Source organism: Pongo pygmaeus, chromosome 4 (genome assembly GCF_028885625.2).
Source record: "Pongo pygmaeus isolate AG05252 chromosome 4, NHGRI_mPonPyg2-v2.0_pri, whole genome shotgun sequence".
NCBI classification, from domain to species: Eukaryota; Metazoa; Chordata; class Mammalia; order Primates; family Hominidae; genus Pongo; species Pongo pygmaeus.
In genome coordinates, this window is record NC_072377.2 from 82,943,465 (window position 1) to 82,959,029 (window position 15,565).

Consider the following 15,565-nt stretch of genomic DNA (forward strand, 5'->3'; position numbering starts at 1 on the left):
TTACAAACAGGTTTTTTGATTTTTTTTTTTCTTTTCAGGCAGGATGTGCTCTGTCACCCAGGCTAGTGTGCAGTAGCGTGATCTCAGCTCACTGCAACTGCCATCTCCCGGGCTCAAGTGATCCTCCAGCCTCAACTTCCTGACTAGCTGGGTCAACAGGTGTGCGCCACTACGCCTGGCTGATCTTTCACTTTTTTGTGGAGGCGGGGTTTTCACCGTGTTGCCCAGGCTGGTCTTGAACTCCTGACCTCAAGGTGATCCAAAGTGCTGGGATTGTAGGTGTGAGCCACTGCCTGTGGCCACTAAATTTTTTTTTTATAGAGTCTTGCCTTTTTGTCTAGGCTAGAATACACCGGCGCAATCATGGCTTACTGCAGCACCAACCTCCTGCTTTGGCATCCCGATGTGTGCCACCATGTCCGTCTTTTTTTTTTTTTTTGAAACAGAGTTTCACTCTTGTCGCCCAGGCTGGAGTGCAGTGGTACGATCTCGGCTCACTGCAATCTCTGCCTCCCAGATGCAAGCAATTCTCCTGCCTCAGCCTCCTGAGTAGCTGGGATTACAGGCGCCTGCCACCACACCCGGCTAATTAGTAGAGACGGGGTTTCACCATGTTGGCCAGGCTGGTCTCAAACTCCTGACCTCGGGTGATCTGCCTGCCTCAGCCTCCCAAAGTGCTGGGATCACAGGCGCGAGCCACTGTGCTTGGCCTTTTTGGTTTTTTTTTAAAGATAGGGTCTCACTCTGGTTGCCCGGGGTAGAGTACAGTGATGTGATCTTGGCTCACTGCAGCCTGGCCCTCCCGGGCTCAGGTGATTCTTTCACCTTAGCCTCCTGAGTAGCTGGGACTACAGCTGTGTGCCACCACGCCTGGCTAATTTTTTGTATTTTTAGTAGAGATGGGGTTTTGCTGTGTTACCCAGGCTGGTTTCAAACTCCTGGACTTAAGCAATCCGCTGACCCTCAGCCTCCCAGAGTGCTGGGATTACACGTGTGAGCCACTTCACCTGGCCATAATTTTTAATTTTTTTTTTTTTTTGTAGAGACATGGTCTCACTATGTTGCCCAGGCTGGTCTTGAACTCCTGAGCTCAAGTGATCCTCCTACCTCAGCCTGCCAAAGTACTGGAATTACAGGTGTGAGCCACTGCGCCTGGCATAAATCATGATTTTTAAGAGCAAATAATATTTCATCAGAATGAAAAGAGTTAATATAATTTTAATGGCCATTGCATTAAGGCCAACTTCGTTGAATGACCCATTCACTGGAGATAAGACCCTGGCCAATGCCGGAGAAAAACTAGGCTGATTTTGTCACTCTGTGCCTGCCTTCTAATGCTGAAGATCATTCTGTGATTCAGTAATAACAGTGTTTTTTCTTAGAATAACTAAAAATGCTTCAGTAGAGGAACTGAACCATAAGAAATGAGTTTTGGCTCAATTTTAGTTTAAATAGTAGTCATTAATCTAACATAGAATGACAGTAAATGCAGTGAGAGAAAGAGTGGGAAAAGTTGTTTTATTTTATTTATGTATGTATTTTTTTGAGGCAGAGTCTTGCACTATCACTGTCACCCATGCTGGAGTGAGTGGCATGATCTTGGCTTACTGTAAGCCCTGCCTCCCAGGTTCATGCCATTCATTCTCCTGCCTCAGCCTCCCGAGTAGCTGGGACTACGGGCACCCGCCACCATGCCTGGCTAATTTTTTGTATTTTTAGTAGAGACAGGTTTCACCGTGTTAGCAGGATGGTCTTGATCTCCTGACCTCGTGATCCGCCCGCCTTGGCCTCCCAAAGTGCTGGGATTACAGGCATGAGCCACTGCAACCGGCCAAAAAACTGTTTTAGATTCAAGAAAAATGTTACATGTTTTAATTTATAGATAAGTAAATTGACTACATAATTTATATAACTTCAGAGATACTTGCCTCACTAACTGATGGTTAATATGGGGATATTAAGATATTTATTAAAGCAGTGCTTCTCAGAGTTTAATGTGTACACTTATCACTTGGCATTCTTAACTACAATTCAGAGTCCCATTCTGCAGATCTAAAGGTGAGGTTCTGGTTTCATTTGTAACAAGTTCCTAGGTGATACCAGTGTTGCTGGTCCCAGACCATACTTTGAGAAGCAAGGTACCGTCACTTTGATATGGTCATTTAGTTAGTTGAATTGAACTCCATAGACTAAAGATTAAACAGGACGGATTGACCACATGCAATGTTCTTTTTTCCCCACTCTGTAGATGGGCTCACTGCTTATTAGAGTGTGCTGCATTTATGGACTCAGTGTGATGTCCTGCTCCCTCCTATGAACTGTCTCAGGGAGCATGATGACATGGCCTCACCCACTATTTTCCACCCAGATTGCTCATCTGTGATGATTCTTTTTTTTTTTTTTTTTTTTTGAGGCAGAATTTCACTCTTGTTGTCCAGGCTGGAGTGCAATGGCACGATCTTGGCTCACTGCAACCTCCGCCTCCCAGGTTCAAGTGATTCTTCTGCCTCAGCCTCCCGAGTAGCTGGGATTACTGGCATATGCGCCACCACACTCGGCTAGTACTGTATTTTTAGTAGAGACAGGGTTTCACCATGTTGGCCATGCTAGTCTCAAACTCCTGACCTTAGGTGATCCACCCAACTCGGCCTCCCAAAGTGCTGGGATTATAGGTGTGAGCCACTGTGCCTGGCCAACTTTTCTTAGCTTTCATCACAAGCAATATCCCATGTGGCCTGTCCTCTGTCCACGTGTGTAGTCTTATTTGCAAGGTATTTGCCTCTCATTCACAGAGGCGTTCAGTTTTAAATTTGTTTGGGAGTTTGATTAATGTCTCTACAGATTAAGTAAGCTCTTTAGAAGCAGAGACGATGTCTGTTTGGTTCACCTTTGTGTCCCTAGTGTCTGGTAGAATGTCTACCTAGTGGTAGACTCACAGAAGTATTTGTTGGATAAATCAATGCTGGGCACAGAGTGGGCAGTCCACAAATATAGTTCTTTCTTGACTAGTTAAGTATGTAAATCATGTATTAATACTTGTTAAATGACCAAGATCAGGGGCGTTTTGTATTTTTAATTGATATAGTTGTACATAATTTAGGTGGTACATGTGATATTTTGATATGCATATACAATGTATAATGATCAAGTCAGGGTAATTGCAATATCCATCACCTCAACCATTTATCCTCTTTTTGTGTTGGGTACATTACAGTTCTTCCGACTGTTTTGAAATAAACAATAAATTACTGTTAACTATAATTTTCCTACTATACTGTTGAATAACAGAATTTATTCCTTCTAACTGTATTTTTGTATCCATTAACCAACTTCTCTTCACTAAACCCCACACTGATGTTTGAATTGCTTCTTTTTGCTCTAGTTGACTATTAAAAACAAATAATAGAACCAACCAAAAAACCGCCAGTTAACAAAGTGGAAAGACAGACACAGCTTTGATCAGCTTACAAAAAATAGGTGTCAGCAGGTATGAAAATCAGTGTTAATTGGTTATTATGGCTTTATTTTGAATGATTTCTTTGTTTTACTTTTATGATAGTTTAACACATACAATGAAATATAACATTATATCTTTAGGCTTGTGTGATCTGTTTTTAAAAATTAATAGACTTGAGTTTTTACATCAGTTTTAGGTTTACAGAAAAATTGAGCAGATAGTACAGAGATTCCATACTTTATCCCTCTCTCCTGCCTTCAGTCTTCCCTATTATTAACATTTTGCATTGGTGTGGTACATTTGTTATAATTTATGAACCAGTATCGATAGATTATTGAGTGATACAGTTTATATTAAAATTAATTTTTTGTATAGTTCTGGGTTTGTTTTCCTTTTTTTATTAAATGTAGAACCCTAGAGTTTCTATGTTTTGACAAATGCATAATGTCCTGCTGTCCTGTGTACACCATTATAATATCATACAAAATAGTTTAACTGCTCTGAAAATCCCCTGGGCCCCATCTGTTGATTGGAGTGCTCCATCTGTTCTTTGGAGTGCTCCATCTCTCCTAGCCTCTGGCAACCAGTGGTCTTTTTACTCTCTGTAGTTTGGCATTTCCAGGATGTTATGTAGTTGGAATCATATAATATATAACCTTTTCAGATTAGTTGTTTCAGTTAGCAATATACATATAAGGTGTTCCATATCTTTTTGCAGCTTGATAGTTCATTTCTTTTCCCTTTTAAAAAATATTTATTTTTTATACAGATGGGATCTCCCTGTGTTGCCCAGGCTGGTCTCAAACTCCCAGGGTCAAGCAATCCTCATACCTTGCTCTCACAAAGTGCTGGGATTACAGGCCTGAGCCACATTGCCCACCCAGCTCATTTCTTTTTCTTGCCGAACATTTCATTGTATGGATGTACTACAGTTTGCTTATCCATTCACCTGTTGAAAGACATCTTGGTTGCATTCATGTTTTGGCAGTTATTTCCAACTCATTTGGATAAATATTAATGATCCATGATTGCTGGATTAGGTGGTAAGATATGTGTAGTTTTGTAAAACTGTCAGAGTGAGCTGGACATAGTGGCTCATGCCTGTAATGCAAACACTTTGGGAGAGACTGAGGTGGGAAGATTGATTGAAGCCAGGAGTTAAAGATGAGCCTGAGCAACACAGTGAGACCTATCGCTACAAAAAATTTAAAAAATTAGTGGGTGTGGTGGTGCACACCTGTAGTTTCAGCTCCTCAGGAGGCTACGGTGGGAAAATCACTTGAGCCCAGGAGTTCCAGGCTGCAGGGAGTTACGAATGTGCCACTGCACTCCAGCCTGGGCAACAAAGTGAGATCCTGCCTGTCTATCTCTCAGTCATCTATCAAAGTAAATAAAAAATAAGGCTGTTATGGTGTCTCCCAATGTGGCTGTACAGTTGCATTTCCATCAGCAGTGAATGAGTTCTGGTTGTTCCACATCCTCTAGCATTTTCTGATGTCAGGGTTTTGGATTTTCACTATTTTAATAGGTATGTATTGGTATCTCATTTTGATTTATAATTCCCTAATGCTATGTGATGTTGAGCATCTTTTCTTCTTTTTTAATTTATTTTTTATTTATTTATTTTTTTTTCTTGAGACGGCATCTCGCTCTGTCACCCAGGCTGGAGTGCAATGGCGTGATCTCTCGGCTCACTGCAACCTCCACCTTCTGGGTTCAAGCGATTCTCCTGCCTCAGCCTCCCGAGTAGCTGGGACTACAGGCGCCCGCCACCACGCCCGGCTAATTTTTTATACTTTTAGTAGAGACGGGGTTTCACCATGTTGGCCAGGATGGTCTCGATCTCTTGACCTTATGATCTGCCCACCTCGGCCTCCCAAAGTGCTGGGATTACAGGCGTGAGCCACCGTGCCCGGTGAGCATCTTTTCATATGCTTATTTGTCATCTGTATATTTTCAATGAGATATTTTGCCCATTTGTAAATTGGATCTTTTTTTACTGTTGAGCTTCAGGAGTTCTTTGTATACTTTGGTAACAGTCTTTTATCAGATATGTCTTTTGCAAATGTTTTCTCTCCATCTGTAGCCTGTCTTTTCATTCTTAATAGTGTCTTTTGCAGAGCAGAAGTTAAATGAAGTCCCGCTCACCAATTTTTTAATGGATTGTGTTTTTGGTGTCATATCTAAAGTCAAAGCCAAAGGCAAGGTCAGCTGGATTTTCTTCCATGTTATCTTCTAGAAGTTTTATAGTTTTCAGTTTTACATTTAATTCCATGATCAATTTTGAGTTAATTTTTGTGAAGAGTGCAAGGTCTGTGTCTAGATTCTTTTTTAAGACTCGTCTATTGAATTGTCTTTGCTCTGTGTTAAAAGATCAGTTAACTATATTTGTGTGGATTTATTTTTGGACTCTATTCTGTTCCATTGGTCTACTTGTCTGTTCTTTCACAGATACCCTACTGTCTTGACTACTGTAGCTTTAGAGTGTCTAAAAGAGGTTGAGTAGTGTCAGACCTTCAACATTCTTCAATATTGTGTTAGCTATTCTGAGTCTTTTCACCTCTGTATAAACTTTATAATTTATTTTTTGATACCCACAAAATAACTTGCAGAGATTTTGATTAGGATTGCATTGAATTTATAGATCAAGTTAGGAAGAACTAATACCTTGTTAGTATTGAGTCTTCCTATGCATACGCATGGAATATTTCCTTAGATCTACTTTGATTTCCTTCGTCAGAGTTTTATAGCTTTCTTGTTAAAGATCTACATATGTTGTTAGATTTTTACCTAATTTTTGGTGTGCTAATAGAAATAACATTTGGAATTTTTTTTGAAATTAATTAATGTATTTTTTATTTATTTATTTATTTATTTTTAGAGACAGGGTATTGCCCTGTCACCCAGGCTGGAGTGCAGTGGCCCAATCATAGCTCACTGCAACCTTGAACTCCTAGGTTCAAGGATTCCTGCCTCAGCCTCTGCAGTAGCTAGGACTGCAGGCATGTGCTACCATGTCCAGCTAATTAAAAAAAAATTTTTTTGTATGCATGATGCCCTACTATGTTGCCCAGGTTGGTTTTGAACTCCTGGGCTGAAGTGATTCTCCTGCCTCTGCCTCCCAGAGGGCTGAGATTGCCAGACATGAGCCACTGCACCTGGCCTGGAGGGGTGTGCAGGTGTGTGTATGTGAGTTCATTTTCTACATGGACAAATATGTCATCTGCAAGCAGGGACAGTTTTACTTCCTTCTTCCCAGTCTACACATTTTAAATTTCCTTTTCTTTTGTTATTGCATTAGTTAGGACTTTCAGTACTATGTTAAATAGAAGTAGTAAAGGGGACATCCTTGCTTTTTGCCTCATCATAGTGGGAACACCATTAAATATAAATATGTATATATATAAATTTATATATGTTTATATAAAATATATACATATTTATATAAAATATATATTTACATAAATATTTATATAAAATATATATTTACACATATAAAATATATTAATATATTTATATATTATATATTTATTACTGTAAATATATATATATACACACTATAAATACTTTCTCACCATTAAATATGTTAGCTCAAGGTTTTTTTATCAAGGTGAAGGAGGTTTTCCATTCCTAGTCTGCTGAGAGTTTTATCATGAATTGAGTGTTGGATTTTGTGAAATGCATTTTCTGCATCTATTGATGAGATCATGTGATTTTTCTTGTTTAGCCTGTTTTTGTAGTAGCTGACAATTGATTATTGAATGTTGAGCTAGCCTTTTGTATACTTGGAATAAATCACATTCAGTTATGGTATATAATTCTTTTTACATTTGTTGGATTTGCTAAATATTTTGTGGAGGATTTTTGTGTCTGTGCTAATGGGAGATGTCAGTCTGTAGTTTTTTTAAGACAGGGCCTTGCTCTGTTGCCCAGGCTGGAGGGCAGTGGCATGATCAGGACTCACTGCAGCCTTGACTTCACAGGGTCAAGCAAGTCTCCCACCACACCTGGCTATTTTTTTTGAATTTTAGTAGAGAGAGTCTCGCTATGTTGCTAGGCTGGCCTTGAATTCCTGAGCTCAAGTGATTCTCCTGCCTAGGCTTTCCAAAGTGCTGGGGTTACAGGTGCGATCCATCATGCTCAGCCTGTAGTTTTTCTTTCTTGTAGTGTTTGTCTGTTTTTGCTATTAGGCTAAACCTGGCCTCATGAAACGAGTTAGGAAGTGTTCCCTCTACTTCTATTTTCTGGAAGAGATTTGAGAGAACTGGTATAATTTCTTTCTTAAATATCTGGTAGAATTCACCTATGAACCTATCTGGGCCTGATGCATTCTGTTTTGGAAGAGTATTAGTTATTGATTCATTTGCTTGCATGGATATAGGTCTGTTCAGATTACCTGTTTCTACTGAATTTTTTTGTACATTTGTGTCTCATTTTCTTTTACTCACTGTTATACTAACGAGGATGTTGTGACTGAGGATTGTTAAAATCACCAACTCTGTGAACTTTCTTCCTTCTTTTTAAAAATTCTTTCCATTATAACTTAATGTACTTTGAAGTTCTATTATTAGGTATGTACACATATGATTGTTGTGTCTTCCTGATGAATTGACTCTTTCGTGTTTATAAAATGTTCTGGGCTGGGTGCAGTGGCTCACGCCTGTAATCCTAAGTGCTTTGGGAGGCCGAGGCAGGCGGATTGTCTGAGCTCAGGAGTTCAAGACCATCCAGGGGGCAACATGGTGAAACTCTGTCTCTACTAAAATACAAAAAAATTAGCCAGGCTTGGTGGTGCACACCTGTAATCCCAGCTACTTGGGAGGCTGAGGCAGGAGAATTGCTTGAACCCGGGAGGTGGAGGTTGCAGTGAGCTGAGATCACACCACTGCACTCCAGCTCCAGCCTGTGTCATAGAGTGAGATTCTGTCTTTAAAAAAAAAAAAAGAAGTTCTGCATTATCTCCAGTAATACTCAATATCTTACAGTCTATCTACTCTTTGATATTAATAATAGTCCCTCCAGCCTTCTTATGCTTTTCTGTTTGCTTTCAACTTACTTGTGTCTTTGTTTTCAATATTTATCTCTTCTAGGCAACATATAATTGTGGCTTCCTTTTATATCCATTTCAACAACTCTACCTTTAAATTAAAGAGTTTAGTCCATTTATATTTCATATAATTCTTGACAAGGTTGGATTTAGGTCGGTTTGTTTTCTGTTTATATCTTCTGTTTTGGTTTCCCTTTTTTTTTCTTTTCTTTTTTTTGACATAGAGGTATGTATATGAAAATAGCCTGTAGTTTTTACTTCTTTTTTCTCCTGTTCTTTTCCTGATTTCTTTTGGGTTAATTTAATAACTTGAATATATTGGGGCTTATAGCATACCTTCTTAAATTATTATTCTTTTAGTGGTTGCCATAGGGATTAAACCATACTCGGAGTTAATATTGTACCACTTCATCTCTTTTTAAGAGACAGGGCTTTGTTCTTTCTCCCAGGTTAGAGTGCAGTGGCTCAGTCATAGCTCACTGCAGCCTCAAACTTGTGAGTTCAAGTGATTCTCGTGCCTCAGCTTCCCGAGTAGCTGGGATTGCAGGTGTGTGCCACCATGCTTGGCTAATTTTTGTATTTCTAGTAGTGAGACAGGGTTTTGCCATGTTGGCCAGGCTAGTTTCAAACTCCCACCTGCCTCGGCCTCTCAAAGTGCTGGGATTACAGGCACGAGCCACTGCACCCAGCCCATCTTATACTTAAGAACCCATATGTGTCTGTATAGATTCATCTCTAACCCTGTTCTTTATGCTTTAGGTTTCATATTTATTATAGTCAGATACATTATAAACTTCAGTACAGTATTATGATTTTTGCTTTGAACACTCCTGTGTATTTTATAGAAATTAAGAGGAAAAATAGTCTATTTTCCTACTTACATCATTTCTAGTAATCTTTATTCCTTTATGAAAAACTAAGTTTCCATGTGTATCATTTTCCTTCAATCTGAACACATTTTAAAGAACATTTCTTATGGTGTCCATCTGCTGGTGATGAGTTCTCTTTTAATTTAACTGTTTATTTTTTCTTTGTTCAGGAAGGATATTTTCTTGGAAATGGAATTCTGGGTTGACATGTTTTGTTGTGTTTTGTTTTTCCTCATCTGTTCTCTATTGTTTCTAGTTTGAAGTCAGCATTCATAGGTGTACTTGTTCCTCCTGTGTTATTTTTCTCTAGCTGTTTTCAGGAATTTCTCTTTTATTTTTGAGTTCCAGTAGTTTGACTATAATATGATAAACCTACTTGTGGGTAACTGCATTTATCTGCTTGGAGCTATTAGAGCTTCTTGCATATGTAGATTTATGTCTTTCACCAAATTTGGGATTTTTCTTGTAATATTTTGTTCTGAATCATTTTCTCTTCTCCTCTGGAACTTCAGTTCAATATATGTTAAGACCTTTTGGCCAGGTACAGTGGCATACGCCTGTAATCCTAACACTTTGGGAGGCTGAGGCACTAGGATTGCTTGAATCCAAGAGTTCGAGACCAGCCTAAGCAATATAGTGAGACCTCATCTCGGGTTGTGGGGGAAGACCTTTTAATATTGCCCCATGAGTCCCTGAGGCCTTCTTTTTTTTTTTTTTCTTTTTTCTTTTTGAGATGGAGCCTCACTCTGTTGCCAAACCTGGAGTGCAGTGGCGCTATCTCGGCTCACTGCAAGCTCCGCCTCCCACGTTCATGCCATTCTCCTGCCTCAGCCTCCCAAGTAGCTGGGACTACAGGTGCCCACCACCACGCCTGGCTAATTTTTGTATTTTTAGTAGAGATGGGGTTTCACCGTGTTAACCAGGATGGTCTCCATCTCCTGACCTCGTGATCTGCCCTCCTTGACCTCCCTAAGTGCTGGGATTACAGGCGTGAACCACCACACCTAGCACTTTCTTTTTTTTCTACAAGATTGGATAATTTATCTTTATCTTCAAGTTCATTGACTGTTATTAGAACCATATTCTATACCCATACAGCGAAGTTTCTATTCTAGAATTAGTTTCTATTTTTTGAGATTTCCTGTTTATTCTTGTTGAGTGTATTTCTTTTATGTCCAATTAGCATTATAATAGCTGCTTTGAAATATTTGTCTGTAAAATCCATATCTGTTTCATCTTATGATTGGTCTTCATTGATTGCTTTTTGTAAAAATAGTTTTTTTTTTTTGTTTTTTTGTTTTTTTTTAATTGAGACAGAGTTGCTCTGTCACCCAGGCTGTAGTGCAGTGGCATGATCTCAGCTCATTGCAACCTCTGCCTCCTGGGTTCAAGTGATTCTCCTGCCTCAGCCTCCCAAGTAGCTGGGACTGTAGGTGTGCTCCTCCACACCTGGCTAATTTTTGTATTTTTAGTAGAAACTGTTTCACCACGTTGCCAAGGCTGGTCTCGAGCTCCTGACCTCAAGTGATCTGCCTGCCTTTGCCTCCCAAAGTGCTGGGATTATAGGCTTGATCCACCACACCTGCCCCATTGATTGCTTTTTGATGACTGAGTTTTGTTTTCCTATTTCTTTGTAGGTCTGTTAATCTTGGATTATATAATAGACATTGTGAATGATAAATTGTAGAGCCTCTGGATTCTGTTATGTTCCCTCAGAGTGTTGATTTTTACAGTCTTGTCTTCAGCAGTCAAGTTGATTGGATTCAGATGTCAAACTCTACCTCCTTTACAGAAGGCAGCAGATGAAATATTTATTGTTTTATCTGGATTGTTTAGTACCTGTCCTGTGCATGTATAGTTCCAGTGATCAGCCAGAAATTTGAGTAGAGTTTATATATGAATTTGGAGTTTCTTCTTCTTAGGCTGTCTCCCTTTCATCACTGTCCTCTGGCTTTCTAGCTGCTGTGGTTGTCCTGAACTCTGTCCTCAGATTCTTCAAGCCAACAAGATGGTGGGTTTCTGAGGGTTGTTTTTTTTTTTTTTGGAGATGGAGTCTTGCTCTGTTGCCCACCAGGCTGGAGTGCAGTGGCGCGAGCTCACTGCAAGCTCCGCCTCCCAGGTTCACACCATCCTCCTGCCTCAGCCTCCCGAGTAGCTGGGCCTACAGGTGCCTGCCACCACACCTGGCTAATTTTTTTGTATTTTTAGTAGAGACGGGGTTTCACCATGTTAGCCAGGATGGTGTCGATCTCCTGACCTCGTGATCCGCCCATCTTGGCCTCTCAAAGTGCTGGGATTACAGGCGTGAGCCACCGTGCCTGGCAAGGGTTTCTGAGTTTTTAGTCATACCTCGCCCCTTCTTTTGGCATCCACTGGGGCACACCCTCAGGCTGAAAGGCATGAATAAACCGCCTAGAGCCCTCCCTGCTTCCAAGGTATTGTTGATGTCCCTTCCATTTTATAGCTATTTTGGTCACTCAGTAGTGCCTACAGGCAGTTGTTTTGTGATATTTTGCCCCACGGTTTGTTATTGTTATCAGTGGCAAAAGTTGCTCTGATAGAACTGCTCAGCTAATACTAGAGAAGTCGAAATTCTCCATATTAGTTTTAACGGTAGCCTTAAAAAAACAGAATGATAGCTAATATTTGTTTGGCACTTTTTTTGTTATAAAAGCACTTTAATGTAGATTGTCTGATTTATCATAATTGTTAATAATACAATGCTGCTACATGTTGTGCCAAAAATATGAACAGGAAATTAGTCTGAAGGCTCAATTCAGCATGATTACACGTATGAACTGATACGACAACTAAAATGAAAATAAGTGGGGAGAAAGATAGTAGTGGAAACTATAGGTATGAAAAGGAATAGAAGAATTTTGTGCCTTTGGGGAGATGATACTGCCAGCAGGTAAATGGAGTCCATGTATGCATATATAAATTACTGTCTTCTATATTAGTTCTTTTCATTTGTTATTTTTATGTATTTACTTGCCTTTTGAGATGGAGTCTCACTCTGTCACTCCGGCTGGAGTGCAATGGTGCAATCTTGGCTCATTGCAACCTCTGCCTACCCGGTTCAAGTGATTCTCCTGCCTCAGCCTCCCGCGGAGCTGGGATTATGGGTGTGTGCCTGGCTGATTTTTGTAATTTTAGTAGAGGTGGGGTTTCACCATGTTGGCCAAGACTGCTCTTAAACTCCTGACCTCAAGTGATCTGCCTGCCTCGGCCTCCCAAAGTGCTGGGAGTACAGGCATGAGCCACTGTGCCTGGCCGCTTTTTGTTTTGTTTGTTCTTTTTTTTGAGACAAGGTCTCACTTCGTCACCTAGGCTGCAGTTCTGTGGCACAATCACGGCTCACTGCAGACCCGTCCTCCTGGGCTCAGTTCTCATGCCTCAGCCTCCCATAGCTGGGACTACCAGCTAATTTTTACATTTTTTCTCCCAAGAAATCTTGCCTAATATTAAATTATTGTTTTTTTTGAGACGAGTCTCAGTCTGTCGCCAGGCTGGAGTTCAGTGGCGTGATCTTGGCTCACTGCAGCCTCTGCCTCCCGGGTTCAATTGATTCTCCTGCCTCAGCCTCCCGAGTGGCTGGGACTACAGGTGCACGCCACTACACCCAGCTAATTTTTGTGTTTTTAGTAGAGACGGGGTTTCACCATGTTGGCCAGGATCGTTTCGATTACTGGACCTTGTGATCCATCCCCCACGGCCTCCCAAAGTGCTGGGATTACAGGCTTGAGCCACCACGCCTGGCCAGTTATTGTTTTTATACATACAAGGTCTCACTACATTGCCCAGGCCTGCCTCAAACTCTTGGCCTCAAGCAGTCCTCTTATCTTGGCCTTCCAAAGTGTTGAGATTACAGGAATGAGCCACTGCACCTGGCCTCATTCTTTTATAAAACTTTTATTTATAATTTTAATAATATTTTTCACAGTTTGAAATTCTTTGTCTCTAAAAGAACCATTGGGAAAAGAATAATTTTTTATAAGATTTAAATTATTTAAAAATTGTTTTCTGTTTATTCACTACACTGTAAGCTCTGAGGACCAGGACCATGTTTTTGTATGTCCAGCTCCTAGGCCAGTGCCTGACATGATTTTGAAGGAGGTGACAGGTAGAAATTGAAGAAATTTATTAGAAATGTTCCAGATTTGGATGGTTTTCATTCTGCTAGATAGTAGAAAATTTTTTGGGCTGGGTCCAGTGGCCCACGCCTGTAATCCTAGCACTTTGGGAGGCCGAGGCGGGTGGCTGTCTTGAGCCAAGGAGTTCAAGACCAGCCTGGGCAACATGGTGAGACCCCATCTCTAAAAAAAAAAAAAAAAAAAAAAATACGAAAACTAGCCAGGTGTGGTGGTGTATGCCTGTAGTCCCAGCTACTTGGGAGGCTAATGCAGGAGAATCACTTCAGCCCAGGAGGTGGAGGTTGCAGCAAGCTGAGATTGCACCATTGCACTCCAGCCTGGGTGACAGGAGTGAAACCCTGTCTCAAAAAAAAAAAAAGAAAAAAAAGGAAAATAAAAAATGGGAAGAGTTAAGGCTAAGCTCAATACTTTGAGCCTCAAAAGAAATATTCAGGCAGTGGTCTTGAGTAGTGAGACACCTGAAGTATGGAGATAGTGATGAAAAGCAGTCAATGCTTTTCATTCCCTCTTGCTTCTGTGTTTTAGGGTTCCGAGGTCCTGGCATGATAGGGAGAGTTCAAAGCAAGTATTTATAGGTTATTAGAATTGATTTTCATAGTTGTGAAACTGTCTTGTTCCACAGCTCTTGGATAAGCACAAGAATACAGAGAGCATGGTGGAGCTTCTGGACTTGTATCAGATGGAGGATGAAGCCTACAGCAGCCTTGCAGAAGCTACAACCGAACTCTATCAGTATTTACTACAGCCATTCCGAGACATGAGAGAACTTGCCATGCTACGAAGACAGCAGATCAAGGTATTTTTTTATTAATCCTAACTAGTAGCCTGCTTGTTTCATAGTTCTCAGCCTGAAAGGCCATGCGTTATCCACAAGAGGAACTTTAAAAAAAAAAGAAGGTAACCTGGTCCTATTTCTGCAAAGTTTCTTGTTTGGTAGATTAGGGTTGTAGCCCGAATATCCATTCTAAAGCACCTCAAAAGGCAATTCTGCTGAGTAGCCAGGGTTGAGGATAGCCCAGAAAGTGATGTGTTCAAGTTAGCACAAAGTTGTAAATACATTGGGAGGATCCCTATTTTCTCCCTTTCCTGCACTTTCCTTCCTCCTCTAGTCGTGTCTCCTCTTTAATGTTTTGGAGACTGTGTAGTCTTAGACTTCATTACCAGAAATTTTGGGCAGGCTGAGTGTGATGCTTCACACCTGTAGTCTCAACATTTTGGGATGCTGAGGCAAGAGGATCACTTGAGCTCTGAGCTTGAGACCAGCCTGGGCAACACAGGGAGAACCCGTCTCTACAAAAAAAAAAAAAAATCAAACTAGCTGGATGTGGTGGCACATGCCTATACTCTCAGCTACTTAGGAGGCTGAGGTAGGCAGAAGATTGCTTGAACCCAGGAGGTCAAGGCTGCAATGAGCCATGATTGTGCCACTGCACTCCAGCCTAGGCAACACCTTGTCTCCAAGAAGAAAAAAAAGTTTTGGGAACATTTCTTTTTTTTTTTTTTTTTTTTTTGAGGTGGGATCTCGCCATGTTGCCCAGGCTGGTCTGGAACTTCTGGGCTCAAGCAATCTGCCCACCTCGGCCTCCCGAAATTCTGGGACTACAGGCGTGTGAGCCACCACGCCCAGCCAGTTTTGGGAACATTTCTTTTAGAAGAACTTGTTAGGAAAGTTTTAAGTTTTTAATGACAGAACTTTAAATACATGATATTTTTTATTAGTATGTGACAGAGTATATTACAAAAAATTTTTTTCAGCCAGGCATGGATCATGCCTGTAATCCCAGCACTTTGGGAGGCCGAGGCAGGCGGATCACCTGAGGTCAGGAGTTCAAGACCAGCCTAGTCAACATGGTGAAACCCCATCTCTACTAAAAATATAAAAATTAGCTAAGCATGGTAGTGCATGCCTGTAGTCCCAGCTACTCGAAGGGCTGAGGCAGGAGAATCACTTTAACCTGGGAGGTGGAGGTTGCAGTGAGCCGAGATTGCACCACTGCACTCCAGCCTGGGTGACACAGCAAGACTCTGTCTCAAAAAT

At 40.8% G+C, this 15,565-nt stretch overlaps 1 protein-coding gene across 2 annotated transcripts in view; it reads left to right on the top strand.

The window, feature by feature from the left end:
• JMY (junction mediating and regulatory protein, p53 cofactor) overlaps positions 1–15,565 on the top strand; it is a 94,132-nt gene that overhangs the window by 31,684 nt on the left and 46,883 nt on the right. For both annotated transcript variants that reach the window (XM_054489738.2, XM_063665426.1), the window contains exon 2: positions 14,150–14,323. In XM_054489738.2, the coding sequence (XP_054345713.1) occupies positions 14,150–14,323 (174 nt within the window). The remainder of the gene's footprint in view (positions 1–14,149; positions 14,324–15,565) is intronic.